We start from the raw sequence: 14,932 nt of genomic DNA on the forward strand, positions 1-14,932 counted from the left end.
GCAAGAAGTCCACAGCCTGGACCTTGGGAACTCTTCTCGAACTTGGCGATTAGCAGGCCCTCCTGCTCCCCAGCCAACCCAGCGAGCCTCAATTTCCTGTTCACACCTCAGGTCTAAGGTTTTTTACTGCTGCCATTCCTCTTACCCTTCCTTTCACCGGCTATTCTCTGGCCTGTACTCTATGATAGCTGCTAAGTTTAATCAATATCCTAACACCTTTTATTTCTAATTAGGCTGCCCCCGAGGTTGGAGCAAGTGTCAGTGAAAGGAGCCCTTAATTGGAATGACAAAGGAGCTTTGTTTGATTGTTAATGAGGGAGAGGATGGAAATAGCCACCTCCACCTCTGAGGCTGCAAATAGTACTTTTATAGTATCCCTGAATTTAATTTTTTTTTTTTTTGGCGGTACTAGGGATTGAACTCAGGACCTTGCACTTGCCAGGCAAGAGCCTCCCCAGCCCCATGCATTTAATTTGATGATGCAGCCTTGCCCCCTCCAATTTGGACTCCGTTGTCTGGAGCCCTCACTGCCTTTTATGTCTCCATAGGTAGCAACTTTCAGTGTTGCTACTCTGGTTTTTTTTTGTTTGTTTGTTTTTTATTTTTGCGGTTCCAGGGATTGAACTCAGGACCTTGTGCAGCCCAGTGTTCCTGTTCTGGAACAGAGGGAGGAGTTCAAAATTTTTTTTTCATGGTCCCTTTACATTCTTATACATTAATGTGGTTTGTATCTACATATACTTAACTGTACTTGAAATTAAAATTAAAGAGTTTATAAAATATTTATTTTGCAATGGAGAACCCATTTTATGTTTACACAAACAACCTTCTAAAAAAAAAGCTGTTATCCCAAACTCAGCCAAGCTAATTGCATGGTTTTATATTTTTGCAAATCTGAAATTGGAATCTCCCAGTTGCTTATACCTTTGCCAGATTTTACCCCACTCTGGAGAGAGAGTGGGAAAAAAAAACCAATCTGTTTATTAGTGACATGATTTTGATTTTATGCAACTTTGAAAGCATTCTGGAGTCCTTCAAGCGTCCCCACCACCTCTGACAATTCTACTCCTGTTCCAGGAAGCCAAATCCTACCGGAGGGGGCAGGAGATGCCCGGGAAGGGTCACCAAAGCCGTGTTCAGGTTCCATTCACTGCACCCCATCAAGGCCAAGGAAGCGCCCCACTCTGCCCATCCCCCACCTCATCCCCCCCATTACGCAGGCGCCATCACGGTGGAATCCTGTACAGAAATTATTTTAGGATTCATCGCGTTGTCATGCACAAGGTACTTTAATGGACAATTCTTTGTTCTAACAGCCAAGCACTGTAACCTAAATATGTAGCAATAGTAATACTCTGCCTCATCGAAGAGAAAGGGGAAAGCTGCGATATGGAACTCGCCTGCATTTTGCAAGCAGAGAACACTAACTAACTGTGTGTGTAATGATCTTTGTCGTGTACTTATGAAAAAGAGAACAATATGTCTGTAACTGGAAAAGGCACGACACGAAGATAACTGTTGGTGACCTAAGGAAACCGGGGAGGGAGGGAGCTTTTTAATTTTTAAAAAACTTAAATCTTCTAGCAATGATAATATATAACGTTGCTTGTCTTTGGTCCTTTATTTGAAGGAAAAAAGAGTTGTCTGGGTAGTGCGAATACGTTGTTTTCAGGCTGTTTTCCACAGCCTTTTCATAAAGCGACGAGTTGTTTTTCCGGGCTGCAGGTAAAGCGCCGGAGCTCCCCGCACAGCCCCCCCGCCCCGCGAGCCCGCTTCCTCCCTCCGGCTCCGCCTACTTCCGTTTTGCCCTTCTCATTGGTCCCCGCCCGTGCCCTCTCGTCCAATCACAGCGCTTAGCGCCAGAATTTGAAGCTCTGTATTCGTTTGAATCGGGCGGGCTCTTCAAGCTACCTCGGCTGGGAGCGGCCTCCGGCGGCAGCGCGGTTGGGGGCAGCGGGGCTGCCGGGGTGACGGCGGATTACGGGTCTGCGGGCCGGGCCGGGCCGGAGCGGAGCGAGAGCGGCCCGCGGACGGCGTCCGACTGGGCTGCGCGGGCGGCGGAGAGCGCGGACTGCCCGGGTGAGCCGGGGCCGGGGTGTGGGCACCCGAGCTGCGGGGTTTCGCGCCGGGGAATCCAGGTTGGGGCGCCGGGGGACCAGGCTGTGCGTGTCGCGGGGTCTCGGGGGGCTTCCGGCTGGGCGGACCCCGGGGGCGGCGCTTTGTCTGCGGGACTTGGGGGCTGCAGAGGCGGCTTGTGGTGCCGCCCTGTCCCGCCGGGGCGCCCGTGGTTCGGTTGAAGCATGGACCAGGCGGCGGGGTCGGGGAACCCCACCGGGGAACCCGGGTGGTCCCCGAAATTTATCTTAGCTCCTTTGCCCTCTGAGTGACACCCACTTTTTTCCCCCCAGGGGAAAAGGTGCTTGTGAGTTTGTCTCTGTAATTGGAACCCTCCTTCCTACCCGGATTAGACTGATTTTAGAAAATGGGGCCCACGGCGCGCCTGGTTACCATCAAGAGGAACGGGGTGGACGGCATCCCCTTTCCGCTGACCCTTAGCTCCTGCCTGTTCGGAAGGTGAGCCGGGGCGCGGGATGCGGTGGATCGCAAGGTGGGAGCGAGCGCCCACGCGGATGCTTTGGGGATTCTTGCCGCTGGCGCCTAGATGCTTCTGCACATCTTGACCGGGTGATCGCTAAATGAAAGTTTCAAAATTATATTTATACGTGTGCAATGTGACGGCTGTGTTGCCTGTTGTTGTTTTCTTTAACCCAGTCAAGAAACTGTTTAACAGTTGATTTGATAGGTGATTCTCCAGCCTGATTCACCGCCAGCCCTCTTTAAAAGACTACGTGTACCTTTGAGCTCCCCCCCCCCCTCCACTGGACATGCGCTGGTCCCTGTGACCCTGGAGAATGAAGGGAAGAGGATGCGCTTGGTAAAATAAAATGGGAGTGAAAGTCCTCTTAGTGTGCTTTGAGATTTTTCCTTATTTCTCTTCGGATGACGCAGTAGCCCTCTTCCTGACATGACAGGCCTGATTACTAAGAGCACCCACCTCATGTCCTAAGGTGTCCCTGTGGGCCTGTGCTAAAGTCCTCCTTCTCTAAGGTGTAACCCCATTCGGGCCTCACTCTATACTCCCAAATCTCTCCTCACCTTTCTTCCAGCCTCAGCTCTTGTTTTTGTTGGTACTTTGTACGAAGTTTGAATTTTATGACTGGATTGTACTCCTTACTCTTGTGCTTGAATGACTCCTCTCTTTTGGGTATTGGTTCAATCATACAGTTGCCTGAAAACAAGCCTTTAATGAGAACTTGTTCCCCCTGATGATTAGTTTTTGGTTTGGTTTGGTTTGTTTGGTTTGGTTTGTCTGTCCTGTTAGACTGAGTTCCACAGGCAAAGGTTGTCTTGTTCATAATATGTTTGGGGGCCAGGTGTGGTGCCTGGCCATGAGTGGTGACTGACTGGTCAGTAGCACTGGCCAGTGGCCAGTAGAAAGAAAAGCTGCAGATTTGGATTCATTATCAGGAGAGAACTGAGTGGTTTTCATAGGAGGACCATTTTATCCCCCAGGAGGCACTGGGCAAGATCTGGGGACATTTCCTCATGCCACTATAGGACAGGTATATGCTGCTAGTCTCACTAGCTGAGGGCAGAGATTTAGCAGGCGGGCAGCAGTGCAGAGGATAGTCCGATGGGGAGGAATTCTCTGGTCCAGAATGCAAGCAGTGTTGAGGTTGAGAAATGCTGATGTTTAGTGATTCTCCTGCGAAGCAAAACCTAATTCTCATCAGTCTCTTTGCTGGGGTGTTCTGGTTCATACAACTGAAATTCTCTTCTGTGGTGAAGGAAGTGAACACTTTCCATAGCTTTCTTTATGTTAAAAAGAAAAAAGTTCCAATCTTAAATAATAGTTATTTTGGTTATTATATAGCATTGCATTATCTTTTTGTAAGATTTTATTATTTTGAAACCAATTTGTAGGAGTTGGTCATGGAACAAGGGTAGGAAGACAGTTTAGACTCTGGAGATTCATAGACTAATAGCAGTGAACTCTTCTGGCTATTTATTTGTGAGCAGGTTTAGGAATCCTCCTCTGTGGTTTTTTCCATGGTGTTAGCTTTCTGCAGAAATACAAGTTGAGTTGTTTTTTTTCATTGTTTCCACATTAGTATTTTTAATGTTAGATTTGAATCTGCTGGTTGTTAATCTAGTGATGTCTTAAAAGAACAATTAAAAAGCTCACATATAATATTTATTGTGTGGCAAGAACATGAGTGACATGTGAAGTTCATCAAACTTTGAATAGCACTGTGACATGGGTCCTAATGTAATATTTTTGTACAGGAAGAAATGGAGGAGCAGAGAGGTGCTAACATGAAATACTACAATTTGTGTTCCATTTTTAAACTATAACTAATCAAACATACGTAAGCTTTTTGGAAAAACGCAGTGTTTAACAAAGTATTTCTTTGCATCTTCTAAGCATAGGTGTTTATAAAAGGTAATTTAATTTATATTCTTGCATTTTCTAATAAAATTATTTTTAGATACTCAAATAGCTTCTTAGTCAATGCTTGTAGAAATTATTGGCAATGCACTGGTTGTTTGCTGTCCCATTTTGTTATTCCATGTGATTATATTTATAGATCATGCTTACTTATCAAACTTTGTTTTATTTTGAAAAACTGAAGTGTTTTTTTAAGAAGTTGCAACAACCAAAAAGCAAAAACAAAAAAATCTTCATTCTTTTGTATTAAGGGGAACCGAATGTGACATTCGTATCCAGCTTCCTGTAGTGTCAAAGCAACACTGTAAAATTGAAATCAGTAAGCAGGAGGTAAGTGTGTTTTGGGAAGTTGATTTTTTTAAATGTTTCGATTCACTTTTATCTATTTTACTAGTTATGCATTTTCCCGTTCTTTCTCCACGTAGGCTGTATTGTATAATTTCAGTTCCACAAATCCAACGCAAGTGAATGGGTCAGCTATTGATGAACCTGTACCGCTAAGACATGGGGATATAATAACAATTATTGATCGATCTTTCAGGTAGGTAACAACTAATTGTGCTAACAATGAATTGATGTTCTACTTAACCAAACTAGTGCCACAATTCAGTTGTAATCCTTTTTAATGTTAATGAACATCAGAGTGTTTCATACTGTCATTTGCAACATGGCTAACGTGAGGACATATGGATCTAGAAATGACATGGGACTCAAATGTGATGGAATTCAGGCCTTCAGGGACACATGATTAGGTAGAAGAAAGGAGACCTGGACCTAAAGGAGGCTGCTGTTCTCATATGAATATTATGAAACTGCATGCAGAACTGGCAAGAAAGCTCAGTGGACTAAGCACCTGCTTTGGCAAGCTCAGAGCCTGGGGTTCGATTCCCGGTCGTGTGTGCCAGCACCTGCCCTGGGGCGCATTGAGCCAGTGACCAAGTCCAAGCGTGGTAGTGCATGCCTATAACCCCAGTGCTGGGGAGGCTGAAAACAGAAGGATCACTACGAGTCCGAGCTGCGTAGTGAAACTCTACCAAATATATTAAAAAACAAAAAACTGCATGCAGTTTTAGTTTCTATCTTTAAGAAAAATACATTCATAGAGAAAACTACAAAGTACGGGTTACAGGTCCATTTAACACAGTCTGAATGCCCTCAGGATTGACGACTACGTTTTATGGACTGAATTGGGCTCTCTACAAATTGGTGTTTTGAAGTCTTAATCTGTACTAATTTAGGTCGTATGTTTGAGACAGACATCCAAAAGAACAAGTACGGCCGGGGAGATGGCTCAGTGGAATAAGTGCTTCCTTGGCAAGCGCAAGGACCTGAATTCAATCCCTGGTTCTACAAAAAAAAAAAAAAAAAAAAAAAAAGAAGGAGAACAAGTACATTAAGCAGAGAGTTTCATTTTCTTTTCTTTTTTTTTTTTTGAGGTACTAGGGATTGAACTCAGGACCCTGCCAGGCAAGCACTTATTCTACTGAGCTATCTTCCTGGCCCAGTCAACAGGTGACTGAGGCTTCCTGCCCAGCCTGCTTTTCTGTAATACCTTGCATTGCAAATTTGACCCACCTCAGTAACCACATTTCCTTTCCCATAGAGATGCCCCCCGACACACACTTAGGAGATGCCTACGCCCTTGTGCTTGCCAGGGAAGCACTTATTCTACTGAGCCATCTCCCTGGCTCAAGCAGAGAACTTCCGAGGGAGCCCTGATCCTATTCCTAGTGTCATTTCAGTAAGATTAAGACAGAGACCCCAGCAAACAGTATCCAGAGGGAAAGCAGTGTGAGCGGGCCAGCAGAGGGAGCCAGTCCCAGGCTATCTCAGCGTGCCTACCTCCCACCTGTGAGCCGTGCATTCTGTGGGGCAGGCTTCCTCCTGTGGGACGTGTCCACGGTGGCAGTCCTCGCAGACTAGTACACCAGCCATATACAGAATGTTTTTCATGCTGTTTATAATTACTGCTGTCTCATCAAAAAGGCTGCTTGCAGCTATACATTGTAGAAGCCTGTCTTGGTGAAGTGCACTAACTGAAGTAATGTGCATGTTTGTGTCTGCTGTAGTGGGCGAGAGTCATAGCATGGAGGGCGTGTTTGTGTACTGAAAAATTACAAGGTTCTTGCACAATTTGTTCATTTTTTGATAGACATTTGAGTGCTGCCCAGCTTTTGAGATGTGTTGAGGCTTTCTGATCAGATATTGTCAATTTTTTACTAATGTCCTATGTATTTGAAAACATGTATATTCTATGAGAAGTATGTTCCATCTATATTTCTGTTAGACTTACATCTTTATTTTTTATTTATTTAATTTTTAAATTTTTCTTTTGCGGTACTGGGGATTAAACTCAGAACCTTGCACTTGCCAGGCAGGTGCTTACTTGCTGAGCTGTCTCCCTGGCCCTATCTTCTTTGTTTTTAATGATTATTTCCATGCTTGTTAGTTTTTAGCTTTTACTGGTTTTTGCTTTATACATCTTGAGGTCATACTCTGGCATACAAATTTAGAATTTTTCCTCCTGGAAATAATTCTAAGTTATGCACACATAACTTTGGGTCATTAGAGTTCTATACATAGAACTTTTTGTCATTCAAAGATTTTTTTTTTTTTTTTTTGGTGGCTAGCTCAGGCTGCCTTAAGGGCGGGTCTGGTATAGCTTGTGGAGCTGGGAACTGAACTGTGGTCCCCTGCGCCTGACTTGAGTTTGCCCAGGCAGGCGCTTTAAACAATAGCTAAAATGCAAATCTGCTTTTTGTCATTGAAAAGTGTCCTCTACCTTTCATAATACTTTTGGTAATACTTCAGTAACAATATTTTCTTTGGCTGCAAAATATAGCTAATTTTTAAATTTATGCTTGCATAATATAAATGTTTATAGCCTCTTAATTGCAGTTTGTCATAATTCCTATAGTTGAGATTATCTCTTGGAGCCTTTTGTCAGATGCCTTTTTTTAAGTGGAATATCTTTTCTTTTTTTTTTTTTTTTTTTTTTTTGAGGAAGTGGGGATTGAACTCAGGCCCTTGTGCTTGCCAGGCAAGCACTTATTCTACTAAGCCATCTCCCCAGCCCATTAAGTGGAATATCTTGACGTATTGATTTTTATATCATTTGAAAATGCCAGGATGGCCAATAGCTCATTGGACTAAAGTGCCTGCTTAGGCAGATGCAGGGACCTGAGTTCGATTCCCATTGTGCCGTGCAGGCCTCGTCCCTAGGCCACACTGAGACAGAGACTGAGTGGTTATGGTGGTGTATACCTGTAATCCCAGCACTTGGGAGACTGAAAACAGGAGGATCACTACGAGTCTGATCTGTGTCGTGAGACCCTGTACTAAATACATTAACAAAAAGAAAAAGGAAGAAAATGTCCCTTGTCTCCATAAATATTTTTTTTAATTTTATTTATTTATTTATGTGTGTGTGTGTGTGTGTGTGTGTGTGTGTGTGTGTGGCCAGCTCAGCTCACCAGGGGGTGGGGCGGGCTGGCATGTGGTGCTGGGGGATTGAACCGCGGTCCCTGTGCTTTGCTAAGCTTGTTCTAAGTAGGTGCTTTAGACCACTGAGCCATCTCACCAGCCCCTCCATAAATAATTTTGAGGACATTTTTATTGACTGTAGACTTCTAGGTAGGCAATATTTGATGCAAGATGGAGATCAGAATGATTTTCTGAAAGTGAGATACTATTTAAATAGAAATCAACAGATGATTAACGATCCCTAACAAAGTAGGAAATAGATCTTAGGTAGAACTTGACTCAGCACTCTGGTACCAGAGACACATCTATTTCAGAGGCCTGCTGGCTTAGATATAACTAAGGGTGCATCTAAATTCAAACCAGCCCATTGTGCTGTGGCACCAGAGTATTTTTTTTTATGTAAATAAGGATAGCTTCTGTGAATTTATCACAGATCTGTTAGAACAATTATTTCTAAAGCATGCTTATATGGTACGGACACACATGCGTGAGCAGTGTTCTAGAGGAGCTTTGCAGTTCTCCAGAGTGCTTTGTGCTTACCCGGAACTACCGTTAGCCACAGTGTTGGTAAAGATCAAATTGTGACCAGGTTGCTGGTCTCCCTTTCCAGGCTTACGGCACCTTCATGGGCATAGCATGGAAGAAGCCCAGTTTTCCTCTCATGTGTACTGAGTTCTCATTGAGGGTTGTCAGGGATGTGGCTGAATCTTAAGCCAAGCTACTCAGTGGTAAAAGTTAATCTGGGGGCCAGGGATATGGCTCAGGGGCCCGGTGCCTGCCTGGCAAGCCTGAGGTCCTGAATTGGATTCCTGGTACAAAAAAAAAGAAGTCTGGATCCCAGCTTCTGGTGATATTCCAAGACAAACCAGAGGAGATTTATATGAGTTTTTAGTGTAAAATGCTTTTCCAGTATATTTTTTTTCTGTTTAGAAGATAATACTCAGAAACAGAGCCTCAAGCTTTATCCTTAGGTATAACTCAGTATCCAGACTCTAGCCTTGGGGTACAAATCCTTAATCTGAATCTGTCCTGTTTCATGCACTACAGGTATGAAAATGAGAGTTATCAGAATAGAAGCAAGTCACCTCAGCTTCCAGAAAAAACACGTGAACAGGTAAGGAAAAACAATTCAGGATTCTGCGCTGGTGCTTTTTTTGATGATAGGCAATCATTTCTATGTAATATGACAAATGATTTCTCACTTTAAGTTGTTGACAAAGAAAGACAGCTTCCTTGTTATAGTAGAAAAATATAATTAAGGTATGGAAAAGAAGTTGAACTTAGACACAGTAAACTAATCTAAAATAACATTTCTTTGTTTTTCAAAATGAGTACACTATTTGGCTTAATTCTTTTGTCCCCAAAGTCTCATAGTATGTCTGATCTTGGAGGCCTATGGTTAGGACAGTTTCAACACATAATAAAATTTGGGAACTGCACTATCTCATGATATAATTTTGCCTTCCACACATTTGTGCACCCATCTTTATATGCCTAGAATAATAACATAGTGAACATTAATTGTGAGTACCAGAGGTCCCTTCCAGTTTTGATAGATGGAAATGAAATTGAGTTCCTATGTGTTGTGCATGAGAGAATCTTTCTGCTGAGGATTTTAGCCCAGAACAGGTGTGCCAGGGGTATAGCTTATTAGGAGGCAGTGATAGGCACGTTCTAGGAGAGTTAGAGAGACGTAGGAGCTTTAGGATCACTCCTGAGAATTCTTTTTCCTACTTTTTAGGACCCCACTCAAGCTAGTGTCATACGGACTGTTGTGAATTCCTTAGCGTGGGAGACTAGGTACATCTGCACTTAGCGTAGGTACTTCGCTTCCAAGTCTGTGGTGTGCAGTTTTGCTTCTTCGCTGGAGGAGCAGCAGTGCTTTGAGCCTGGTGCTCCTCAGCTCCTGCGTGCAAGCTAGTTTTGAAGTATCCCACATGAGACGTCATTTAGCTAGTTAGTGGGTATCCGTGCATAAGCAGAGGTTTGGTCTGTGTTTAATTATAGAACTGGGTTAGATATATGCCACTCAGTAGTCTATGAATTGTCAGTCTTGTATTGATGTGTACTGCAGTGCATTAAAATTGAGTTTGCAGGGGCCGGGGAGATGGCTCAGTAGGATAAGCAGTTGGCTGGCAAACATAAGGGCCTGAGTTCAATCCCTGGTTCCGCAAATAAATAAAATTGAGTTTGTGGAAACTTTCAGTAATTTAATAGGGATCTTGTGTCTTTGCGATCGCAGAAATGTGTGGATGTATTGTGCATATTTTACATTTTATTAATAGCTCATTTTTATTTAGTTGTAATATTGATCTGCTTCAAATTGGAAATAAAAACTCATCTTTTATCTGATAGCTTTAGAAATAATATCTGTAATTTTTAAAAATTTATTGATTTTGAAGAATAAAAAGGAAAACAAATAGATACAAAGATAGAAGCAGGGTGACATACAATAATACATATGTTACAGATTTTCCAGGGCCGGGGAGATGGCTCAGTGGAATAAGCGCTTCCCTGGCAAGCACAAGGACCTGAGTTCAATCCCTGGTTCTGCCAAAAAAAAAAAAGAATAGCAAATTAACAATAGTTACCATAGTACCTATTTTTATCGTGAGATGTGTTGGTCAGATTAACAGATATAGTTATGCATGATTGGACAAATAATTCAGACACTTGCTTTCAATAAAACTTAATTTTTTTCTCTTTTTTAAAAATTTATTTAAAAAATTTTATTTTAAAGGGAATATAATAATAATTGAAAAGACGTTAGAAGCTGTACACATTGAGAAGACAAGGATGAGAGGTGTTCAACCTAATGCAAAAACCGTGGTTGAATATCTGTCATAGAAATAATATCTTAGTGTACCTCATGGAAATAATATCCTAAGTATAAATAAATTTAAAGTTGGATTAAATGAAAAAGTTGAATCCTTTGACTTTGGCAATAACTTTGCTTGGTAATCCAAGTGATAAGCATTTCTGCCTGCTTTTGGAGCATCAGAATTGTATATATGTTAACTCTTCCCTCCTAAAAATCCCCTATGGAGGGGGCCTGCCCCTTAGCTCAGTTCTTTAAGTGGCTGCTTCAACAAAGCAGTCAGGCTCAGGTTGCTGTGGTTCAATCCCCACAACACAAGCCTTGAAGGCATTCGGAGCAAAAAAAAAAAAAAAAAAAAAAATCTCCTATGGGGAAAGCACAGGCATTGCCAGGAGGGGGCCGGTGGGAGTGCTGGGTCTGGCGTGCAGACACATGTGGATGTGCTGCTTCGACTTGTGCATTAACTAGCATGTGCTTGTATAAGCAGCAAGTGGCTCTGCCAGTCAGGACACGGATGCTAGACTGAGCCTCGATTCCACAGCATGTCCTGGGCCCATTTCTGTTTAAACTAATGACAGCGTCAGTAGTTTTTTCTATGGTAGGGTAACAGGTTATCAGTGATATATAACTTCAGCTTTAGTTCTTCATATACTGTTGGGAGATATGTAATTTAAAGAAAGTAATAATAGTTCTCTGAGTTTTAAGTTATATTAAGCCTGGAATTTGTTTTCTATTACTGTATTTTTTTCAGAAGTTGCTAAGGTGTGCTTGTGTCATGACCATTAACACCAAATGACTTGTGCCCACAGCTTAGTCTCTAGAACTCCCATAGGAGCTCTTTTGCAATGAGCTGATAATTAATAAGAAGAGTATTTTCATTGTTATGATCACCAGCGTCTGAGCAGGCCCTTAAGCTGCTGTTCCTGTTTTCCTAATTTACAGAGGTCTGTGCGGCGAGCCTCGAGAGCAAGCTTCTCTGCTGACCCTGGTTTGTACCTGTTGGGCTCTGTTCTTGGATCCCCTGGATCAGATCACCGTCACAGTGACAAGGGAGGGACAAAGGGCATAGTGTGAAAAGCCCTGTCTCAGAATAACACTGGCATTTAACGTGTCAAACACAGGCAGATGGCTGAGTTAGCTTCCCCTGGTGATTGATGAGGTACTCTGTTCAGGGCAGAGTCTAAGTGCACATAAACTGCCTTTTCAGTTATAAATTTAATCCAAGTGCTTTGATAGCGTATGTTCTTCCACTACTAGTTATTAGAAGATACTGTGACTTAATGTATTTAGGTGGAAATGCTACTGTTGTAAGACTTACAAACTTTAAACATTATGTAATTTGTAGACTAAGTAAAAAGTTAGGTTGTAAGGCAATTTGAAACAGTTAAAACACTGAGTTCCAGAAACTAGTTAATCACAGAGAAAAATGTTGAACCTTGTGTTTCTTATTTCATAATTGGTTGTGAAGATGAGAAAGAGCGGGATTCCAAGGCCCGTTCTAACATCACCGAAGGAGATGCTTCAGGAGGGTCTCGGGAACATGTCAAGGAACTCAAGCAGAACATTCTTACCTCAGATGGCTCAAAGGACAGTGCTGCCCAAGGACCACTTGAGGCTCCTTCAGCACATTCAAGACATGGTAGCAGGAATGCAAGAGATCCCAACACTGGGGATTTAAAGGACCAGTCCCAGGTGACTGTATTGGGCTGTGGTGGAGAACTGATACCTTTTCCCACCTCACAGTTTCTCGACAGTGGCAATAAAAATGACTCTCCTTTTAAGATACTCTATCAGTCAATGAAGGAAGAGCTTGATGTAACATCACAAAGACAAAATGTTCAACAGTATCATCGAAAATCAGGATCATCAGCTGCTCGCTCAGCAGAAAAGGGCAGTGCTGATGGTTCCCAGGAGGCTCGGCTATTGGGATCCTGGAAGTCAAGACCAAGGTCCAGCAGAAGCACCCATAATGGTCCTTCTTCACCTGCACCAGAAAGAAGTCAGGCTGAGGAAAGCAAGAGTGACCCAGAGCCGACTCAGACTCCCAAACAAGCTGCACATTCCAGCATTTCTCCCTCTCCTTTGACTAAAGCGCAGACCCCTGTGCGGCACTCGGAACAACGAAGATCTTCACGGAAACGTAGGAGTGAGGACCTGCATGTTGCTATTGGAGAAGAGTCTATGAATCTGGGTAAGAATGAAGGCAGTAGGGCAGTTAGTCCTGGGAAGCATTTGACTAGAAATCATTTCATAGTGACTGAAGTTGAGGATGCTGCAGACCCTGACAATAAACTAGGGAATCTTCTAAAAGTGAGTGGCAGGGGGAGAGGGGGTCCTACAAACATGGAAGTGTTGCATAGAGAAACCCAAAATCAGTCTCTTGTAGGTCAGTGCCTTGCTCAAGTTGAAAGAAAGTTACAAAATGATTTCGAGGACAAGCCTGAGAAATTGGAAATTGGGTGTTACACCTGGACAGTTAATTGGTCTGGATTAATTGTTCTTGATTCAATTTATATCAGCAACTTTGGTGATTCCATTAATAAGTTTATTTAAGTATAAATCTGTTTTCCCTAAAAGATTAATACCTATTTTATATGTAAGTAAGAGACCTTTATTAAGTCAGTAATGTTGAGCTTTGTGGTAAAGAATTTGCTAAAAACTTAAAGAGTACAGTAAGAGACACGTTCGTGTTTCAGCTGAGAGATGAATGCCAAAGACACAGAAAATTACAGCAAAGAAAAATAGAGTACAGGTCATGAGATTAGCATGATGTGGGAGGTCATTCCTGAACACTTGGTTCGCTTTTTTGTGTATCAAAAAATAGGAAGAAAGATAATCATTTTTATTTGTGGTTCAATTCTGAGCCAGTATCAACTGTTTCATACAAATTTGGTTGTTTGGAGTCAATCACTAGAAATCTCTTGTGTGTCATTGACTAGTGCTGCCCATCATGTATTTGTACTCCACACTGGTCTTAGAGCCTCCTACAAGTACTTTTTTAAAATAATCACTACTAGACCTGGGGCTCTATGCAGAGCTGAGCTCTATGCTAGGCTGAGCTCTGCGTGCTTCCCAGGCATTAGCACTGCAGCCTTCCAGTAGGGATGTCCAGAGGGTTCTTTTTATGTGCTGGGGCAAACAGGGAAACTGATAACCCAGGTGCACACAGTAAGCAGCAGAGACATGGCTACTGCAGTGGGCGTGAGAGCTTTGTACACTTCAGTGTTGGACCATTGAAAGGAAGGGCTTGCAGGCGTTTGGATGCAGCCATCTTCATACCAGGGCCTAGTTTCTGCTGACAACCTTTTATGGTGGCTGTGGAGGGAGTGTGACTGACCTGTACTGGTCATTAGAGTGTTCCATTGAGTTTCATATCCAGGAAGTCTCACTTAGCCAAAAGGTTTTTCTTGATTGATGGTTCAGCAAGGTGCATGGTGAGGGCTGGGCCACAAAATGATCATCGTTGCCTAGAGAAGTTTTCATAGCTCATGCATTCTGTTTGCTAGGCAGGCCTGCATCAAGCCCAAGTATATGTTTTGGAAAGTTCTCTCACGTCACTGCTAAGAGCTTGTCTCCGTTGTGTGCTCTTGCTTCAGATTGCAGCACTATAGCAAGGTGTAATTTTTCAACATCTTAAAGGCAATTTCTGTCCAGTCCAGGTAGAGTTTGCTATCTTAGTGGCTTCTCTGAGATCTCGCTAGCCTTATGGAAGTTTTGGGTGTATTGATATTGGAAGAGAACAAGGGTGTTACATTTCAGTAAGTTTTTGGTTGATACATTTTTAGTACTAGTTTGACAGAAGTCAAGTCTTGGTATGGTTTGTGTTGCTCATTTCACGTTCGTGTTCCCTGCTTGATAGATAAGAATGTGGATATGTCTTTGAAGAGAAGGCGTGTGTCCTTTGGGGGTCATCTAAGACCTGAATTATTTGATGAAAACTTGCCTCCTAATACACCCCTGAAAAGAGGAGAGACCCCAGTCAAGAGGAAGTCTCTTGGATCTCATTCTCCAACTGTCCTAAAGAAAATCATCAAGGTAAGCTTGAGATTAGTGTTCTCTTCATACCCCGTGTCACACGCAGCTGGTACACATTCCTTCCAATGTCCTGACATGGTTTGATT

At 42.8% G+C, this 14,932-nt stretch overlaps 1 protein-coding gene across 1 annotated transcript in view; it reads left to right on the top strand.

Annotated features, from left to right (window-relative positions):
• The first annotated feature begins 2,009 nt into the window (after window positions 1-2,009).
• Window positions 2,010-14,932, top strand: part of LOC101592479 (proliferation marker protein Ki-67) — a 19,996-nt gene continuing 7,073 nt past the window's right edge. The window contains exons 1-8 of the mRNA XM_023709045.1: window positions 2,010-2,079; window positions 2,469-2,574; window positions 4,762-4,840; window positions 4,936-5,051; window positions 9,041-9,107; window positions 11,754-11,799; window positions 12,280-13,002; window positions 14,671-14,846. Coding sequence (XP_023564813.1) covers window positions 2,483-2,574; window positions 4,762-4,840; window positions 4,936-5,051; window positions 9,041-9,107; window positions 11,754-11,799; window positions 12,280-13,002; window positions 14,671-14,846 — 1,299 coding nt within the window. The 5' untranslated portion in view covers window positions 2,010-2,079; window positions 2,469-2,482. The remainder of the gene's footprint in view (window positions 2,080-2,468; window positions 2,575-4,761; window positions 4,841-4,935; window positions 5,052-9,040; window positions 9,108-11,753; window positions 11,800-12,279; window positions 13,003-14,670; window positions 14,847-14,932) is intronic.

This window comes from Octodon degus, unplaced genomic scaffold, assembly GCF_000260255.1.
Source record: "Octodon degus isolate 3935 unplaced genomic scaffold, OctDeg1.0 scaffold00010, whole genome shotgun sequence".
Classification (NCBI taxonomy): Eukaryota; Metazoa; Chordata; class Mammalia; order Rodentia; family Octodontidae; genus Octodon; species Octodon degus.